Here is a 7,639-nt window from a genome sequence, read left to right as displayed (position 1 = left end):
AGTTCCACTGAGAGACTGGGAATTCGATCGCTCACTATGACGTGCGCTGACCATCAGGGGGCGGCGTGGAACAAAGGAAGGCGCTGGTAACTGGGGAAGGGAGGCCCCACCTGGCAGCCAGAAGGAAGGCCCTGGCTGGCAACCAGAAGGCCCCAATTGGCCCTGATTGCTGGCCAGGTCTAGGGACCCTACCCGCACATGAATTTCGTGCACTGGGCCTATAGTATTTCATAATGGAAATCCAAATTCACAGAGAAAGCAGGAACATATGTGCCAGTCTCAGTCAAATCTATGATGGGGCCATTATTCACAAAGTTTATACATTTCATGCAAGAATGCTATCAGCATTCATGACTAATTATATTTAATTAAGTACTTTCCCTTATTAAAAATGTTTTCAGTATTTTACTAAAAATTCAACCTGGAAAAACTACTATAAGAGTGGTCAACAACTTAAAATTAAACTTCACAACAATGCCATGTTAGATATTTGAAGATTATTTACTACTATGTGGGCTACTACATCCCAACTCCACAAGTAACAACTTACTCTTCTGATTTTCTTCCGTTTTTTATAACGTGGTCTGGTCTCTATCCTCTGGACACTGCATCGTACAAGTAACAGCAGGTCTTGCAGGCTAAATAACTTGTAAACAAAATTTCCTTCCTGAGGAACTACATATTCTGATGTATCTTCAACATAGTCCTGAAGTTCATATGGCAATCCTTTAAAAATAATTATATTTCTCATTTTTATTTTAAAAGACATTAGTCGGTTATTCATCATAATCTGAGATAAAACAATTCAGTGATGTATTTTTAAATTTCTATCAAATTTAACTTTACATTTCCTCTGAGTACATCTTTACGCTATTATCACTTCTGTTTATGTTTATTGGAACTGCAGCAAAACCTGAAATCGAAGCTTTACAGTTTTCTTTCTTTTAACTACTACTTTATCCCTAGGCAAAGTATAAATTAGTGAGACAACATATGAAGTGAGAAGAAGAGTTTAGAAAAATGTTATTCCTAATCTAGGCAGAGCTGAAGTGCAGCTTTATATCAACTTCACAAAATATAAAAGTACAAAATTACAGTTCAATACCAAGAAGAAATACATTTTGGATTAATAAATGTTTATCATTTTTATGCAGTTCCCCTTCAGTTTGGCAAACTACACTGCCTATAGCTTAGTAGCCACTGCACATGTTAGATAAACATAGGGTACAAAATCTATACATCTTGGGGTACATATTTAGAAAGAAGGTTTGGAAGTTAAAATACTGATAAGTAGATTAAAAATGAAGTGAAATATCAATGACTATATAAAGATTTTAAACAGGTTAATACAAAGGAGAAGAACTGAAGGACAAGATACAGGCAAAGAGTATAAATATAAAGTTTTTTGTAAATATTTACTCACGTCCTTTTGGCTTCTGAAATGCAGAGGTCCATGCAGTTTTTGGCCAAGTAGTGGCATCTGAAGGAGCAGAGGGTTGCTCGGAAACAGGAGGTTGTTTAGAATTTTCTGTATTCATTAAAGGCAATTCAGGTATTTTTCTGGAAACTGGCTTTAAGAGTTCATCTTGCATTTTTAAAATTTCCCCAACTGGGTCAAATTTTTTATATACTCGTTTGATAGGTTTTTTTAAAACACAGGACTCTTCAGGACTACAAGTAGTATTAGTCTGGTTTCCTACAGAAGCCTGTCCTGAAGAAGAATTTGGGCTGGCTGGTTTAGAATTTAAGTTAGAACCCACATCAGCTGTCTTTACGGTACTATTCTTTTGACACTCTGTATCAATGATTAAACATTCTTCATCTGTATCACTATGACAAAGAATTACATCCTCAGTTTTCTCTGCTTCTGATGTAACAGTCTCTTCCTTTGAATTGTCAGTACTCTCTGGAATATTTAGTCTTTCATCAGCACACACTGTATCAGTAGCCATGTCATTTTTATTAGAGGTTTCCATTTCCACAGAACTTCCTAACTGTAACTCATCAGATGTTTGCAAGTCACCATCTTGCACCAGAGGCTTGTCAGAATTATCTGATACCTTCTCAGCACATAGTACAACTCCCTGATCACCTTTATTTTTACATTCTTCAGGGCCACCGTCCATACCAGTCACCAGCTGTTTCTCCTTTTGCAATTGTTCCATTAGAATCTGAGATAAACTTCTAGCATGAGCAGAAATGTCTACTGGTGCAGCTGGTGCAGCTGGTGCAGCTGGTGCAGCTGGTGCCACAGGTGTGGATGCTGCACTGGGGGCTCTGGGAGCAACTGGCATTTTGGGTACTGTGGAAGTGCTTGCTGGACTTGGGGACTTTGATGGTTTGGTGGTGGTTACTCCAAAAGTTTCAAGTTCTGTGACATCATCATCAAAATCCAGATCCAAATTTTCAAGGGTTTCAATTTTTCGGCAGTCATTAACTTCATGAGACATCTTAAGAAAATATATTGTTAAACTATTAGCAAAAGTTCCAGGCCACACCTCATCTATCTCTTAATGCCCCTACTCCTCACATACATGCTCTTTAAAAGCAGAAAGTCTAATGGCTCTGAAGGGTTCTTGCTTAAGAATGACAATAAAAGACTATAAACTAATTTATTTAACCTTACATTCCCATTGAAATGTTGATGAAACACAAATCTGGGAAGCTGTTATCAACATAGGAAATGGGGAACACCTGCATTTGTGAACTATCACATCCCAAGAGGAATTTCCACTAATCAAACAGTAGATAGGACCACAAAGAAGACATAGAGTCAAATAGGAAGGAAGCAGATTTTCATTCACACCCGTTCCACACACTCTTGCAGAGACAGACACCTGGACTTAGATGACAGGAGAAAAGCCTCTTTGCCACTGTGAGGAAGCTGCTCTCTACTGCAGCTGGTGAAGGGTCGCCAGCCTCTGAGACGGGTACATCAATCAGTGACTTTCTTTCTACATCTACTCAGGGAAAATGAATCTTAGTAACAGGAGGAGAAGTGGACAGGACATGATTTTTCTGTGTTCTGGGACATGAAGCTACTGAAACTGCAGTTTTTCATGTACTATTCTGGTAATGGAAGAATTACAGATTTAATTTATTGAGGAATAAATGGTCCTCTTCCCCAAGCAGCAGCAGATCTCTCCTTAATCTGGCATGGCATGTTAAAGAAATACCATGGAAATTTGGTTACAGGCTGGGCTATGTACACCCATTAGCCTTACAGCCTAGGTGTTAAGAAAGAAATAGTCTGACAGCAATCAGATAGTAAGTAAATCAACCTGTGTAAGTTCTTTTAACCTTTCTGGGCCTTAATTTCTTCATCACTAAAATAGTGGTAACAAGGTCATCTTCTTGGATTTGTTCTAAGGAGTAAATAAGAAATTGTATATAGAAAGTTACTTGACATAGTCCCTGGCACATAGTAAATAGCTTTTCAGTAAAGGTAGATCCTAATAAAATAAAAAATACTACTAGATTTAGTAAAAAGTAAATAAACTATGTTATTTATATAAAGCATTCTTTCACAAAGAGGTGAAAAACAAAACCACAGGGCACAATATCAAGAAATAAAGAGAGAAGGAATAGTAATATTAAGTGTTAGACAACACAGAATTCAATGCAAAGCATTAAACAGAAAAGGGAATTCTCTGTTAAAAAAAAGAAGAAATTGAAGACAAATAGATAATGGTCTGGTCATGAATTGTGACATGCCTAAACAATCAAAATATGTAGTCAAAACTTAAAAATAAAAGGAAAATTTGTCAGAAACATAATTGTATGTCTCTAAGTATGTAAAAATAGAAAGTATGAATAATATTAAAGCACTGAAACAAATGTAGATGAATGACTGAAAATATACGTATAGACTACAAAGATATACCTTTTCCCTCCCAAGATTCCAAGGGGCATTTCCAAAGATGGACTATAAGTTAATATACAAAGAAAACATCAATATAGCACAAAGCACAATTTGCTAAGGTCTTACTCTCTGTTTGGAGGGAAATAAAATCATTAAGAAAAATATAAACAAATAAATCCAAGCACTTGGAAATGAAAAAACACTCCAGATATTAACTAATGATAATTACAAAATACTTAAAAAGCAACAAAAATTAGAACACTAGACATTAAAAATCAGAAGTAATATTTAATACATAATATAATCATAATATAAAATAAAAAATTTAAATAAAAAATTAATTAATTGAAAAACAATTCTCACCCCAACAGAATTTAGATAAAATTAAAAATCTTATTTATCTCTAAATACTTTAGCATGTAGCTATAAAAGGATTCTTCCTTAATGTCATAAAATATTTAATCAAGTGTTAAAATTTCCCAGTGTGACATCTTTTTACAACTGTTTATTGAAATCAGTATCCAACCAAAAGCTCTACATTGCATTTGGTTGACACATCTCTCAATTTTCTTTGTCAAATGCCTCTTCCCATATTCTGCCAACTCCCACATCTGCCAGATACTTACAGAAGAAACCATATTAGTTAGCTTGTAAAAATTTCCATTTTTAAAATTGATTTGATAGAGATGCTGATTTGTTGTTCCACTTATTTGTGCATTCACTGGTTGATTCTTGTATGTGCCCTGACCAGGAATTGAACCCACAACGTTGGTGTGTTGGAACTAAGCTCTAACAAAATAATCTACCTAGCCATAGACAACATTTCCATTTTAGATTTTAATTTCTGCATCCCTCTGATATCATTTAACACATTCATATAGCTTTAGAATTTCCTATTAAAATGATCTAATAGCTTGATCGGATTCAGGTATAATTTTTAACCTGAATATTTATTTATGGTACTGTGTATTTGTTTCAATCAGGAAGCTAAAAATGTCTGGTTATCTTTCTTCTTGTGGTATTACAATTGATTTGTTGGTTCATCAAGTTTCATCAACTTAATCTATCCATTATAAAATTCCTCATTGATCTTCTAATGATTTTAGCAGTCACTGATGAGGATCACTGCCTAGATTCACTATTTTATTAGGAGCTACAAAATGATGACAGTCATATTCTTTCATTACCCTGATATATAATTTGTACTGGAAAGGCAAGACAATACTTTGTTTTTAAAAATCAGTTTTCAGAATAATGACTTCATGCATTAGCATTCTCCAAAGATGACTAGTACTTTTATGAATTCATAGATTTTTAACATATTTCATGTTTCAATCCATTGCAGTCATCCTTTGGCATAGTTAAACTGACACATCTCTGTCCAATAGGAAACTCTTCAAGTTGGTTCTGGTATCTTTTTGATACAATTCCTATATTATTATAGAGCGTTACTTAACTTCATTGCTTGGCATAATTAGGAATACTTCATTCTTAATATAATTACTACTTATTTGTTTTATTGTATTATCTGATGTGTTCAAAATAAAAACAGCAATATCATTCATAACAATATGACTACTAAATGCAGTTTAAGATTTTTTGGCAGTTCTTTCTGAATTTAGGATATGAATCTATAGGGCTGTAACAATCAATTTACTAAGTTTCTATCACTTAAAATAATTCTTCTCTGACTGGTTAAAGCACTAACTTGGTATACAGTGAGTTCATTTGTTTCACTTCAGCTTTGATTGGCTTTTATAACATTTTAAAATTTTTTTAAGAGACATGTAAAACATTTATTTGGCTCAGTTAAAAGTATAAAACAAAGAACATTCAGAGAAATCTAGTTGATAATCCTACCTCCTCTGCTTTGTTCCATCCCTCCTCCAATTAAACATTTTCACTAGTTTAAGTTTATTCTTCATGGTATGGATTTTCCTTACTCTGATTTCATGTACTCACAACTGTAAATCTATGTTTGGCCAATCATGGATTTTATATATCCTTCTTACTTAATTAAAAAGTAGCCTATTACAAAAAAATGTTCTCTTCCTTTTCTGTTTCACTCAATAATATATCCTGGATGTCACTATAGCAGCATATCTAAAGCTTCTTTCATTCTTTTTAATAGCTGCTTAGTATGCTATTGAAAATGTACCATTTATTTAATTAATACCTGTACACGTATGCATTATTTCTAATCCGTTGCTACTGCAAATAGTACTGCAATGAATAGCTTGCACATGCATTTTGTTCTTTTCCTGGTACTTCTAAGCTACATTTCTAGAAGCTTTTTAGGATGAATACAGTGTTCAGATTTTGTGGGTACATCTTCACTGTAGAAATGTTGTAACAATATGTTTTCCCCCCCTCTAATACCTTTGTAAGAGCTTCCATCAACAAGCTTCTTCTGTTCTTCATGTTTAAATGTGATGGTCTCTCTTGCTGCTATGTAAGAACAATCCTGTATGCCAGGACAGTTTTCTTAGCTTCATGGCTCTAAGCTCATGCTTCATGGTTACCACAAAGTATGCATATATGTAGATTCGTGTGTATGGGTGTGAATCTTGAGCACATTCTGAGATCTGGTTCCTCTATTTCCTTCACCTACAATTAGTTATCTGAAAATTTATTTATCTTTAATGCCCTTGTTCTGCTCAATATGGACTCTACTACCAGTAATTTTTTCCTGAACAAAGGCTTTTGCCTTGGAAGGGACTTTGGTCAGTATCTAGAGTTCTTAGGGCTCCCGTCATCTCAGAAATCTCTTAACTTCTTGAGTGCCCCTGCAATCACCTACAAATCAGAGTCTATACATATTATTTTCACTTTTGTTATTCTTCATTCCTCCTTCCATCTGGATTATTTTCCTTGTGCCTAAAGAACATCCATTAGAGGGGGTCTGCTGGTAGCAAACTCAATATTTAATGAAAAATATCTGTTTAATTTGGTTAGAGAATTTTAGTAAATGGCTTATATTCTTTTAACACAATATTATTCCAATGTCTTCTGGTTCCATTGTTGCTGTTGAGAAGTTATTTGGCAGTTTAACTCTCAGTGCTATATAGAAAACGTGCCTTTTGTTTCTCTGAGGTCTTTTAAGAGTTTTTTCTTAGTCTCCAAGTATTGATTTGGTCCCAATGTCTCCTTTACACCATCCTTTTGGGTGCAACTACACACATTAAACATTCTCAATACTAGTATATCTTCTCTTATCTCTTGCCTTATTCTCTATATTTTTTTATCTTTTTGTTGTCTGTGTTACAATATGGATAGTCTTTTCAGACTCATCTTCCAGTTTATTGATTCTCTTTTCAGCTTTATCTTATGTGCCATTTACAGAATTCTTAACTGTAATTACTGTATTTTTCACTTTTAAAATTTAAAATTTTTATTTAGTTCTTTTTCAAATCTGTTATATATATAAATATACCTATACTAATAAAAGGGTAATATGCTAATTAGAGCAGACGTCTTCCAGGTGACCATCCGGACATCCTTCATGAGGCCCAGAAATCAGGATTTTAACAAGATTCCCAAGTGATTCTAATGTGCACCCAAGGTTGAGAACCACTGCTCTAGACAAAGCCACAGTGGCAGCAGCAGCGGGGTAATGGGGGCGGCTCCTTCCCCTGATCCGCCAGGTCGAGTCCTAGAGGGAGGCCAGACTGTGGCTTAGGCCGGGGGTCAAGGCACAGGTGGTTAGGGTTGATCAGGCTGGCAGGGGAGCAAGGTAGGGGCAATCAGGCAGGCAGGCAGAGGTGTTAGGCAGAGGGA

General features: G+C 35.0%; 1 protein-coding gene across 4 annotated transcripts in view; it reads right to left on the bottom strand.

The window, feature by feature from the left end:
* ICE2 (interactor of little elongation complex ELL subunit 2) overlaps nt 1-7,639 on the bottom strand; it is a 61,795-nt gene that overhangs the window by 26,853 nt on the left and 27,303 nt on the right. For 3 of the 4 annotated variants that reach the window (XM_015563007.1, XM_015563008.1, XM_015563009.1), the window contains 3 exons: nt 3,884-3,925; nt 1,424-2,450; nt 551-726 (listed from right to left, as the gene is read on the bottom strand). In XM_015563007.1, the coding sequence (XP_015418493.1) occupies nt 551-726; nt 1,424-2,450; nt 3,884-3,925 (1,245 nt within the window). The remainder of the gene's footprint in view (nt 1-550; nt 727-1,423; nt 2,451-3,883; nt 3,926-7,639) is intronic. The other variant, XM_006762313.2, reaches the window with a different exon arrangement.

The sequence above is a fragment of the Myotis davidii genome, unplaced genomic scaffold (assembly GCF_000327345.1).
Source record: "Myotis davidii unplaced genomic scaffold, ASM32734v1 scaffold57, whole genome shotgun sequence".
In the NCBI taxonomy this organism is placed as follows: Eukaryota; Metazoa; Chordata; class Mammalia; order Chiroptera; family Vespertilionidae; genus Myotis; species Myotis davidii.
The sequence above is the reverse complement of the archived record's forward strand: the minus strand, read 5'-3'. Positions and strand labels throughout refer to the sequence as shown.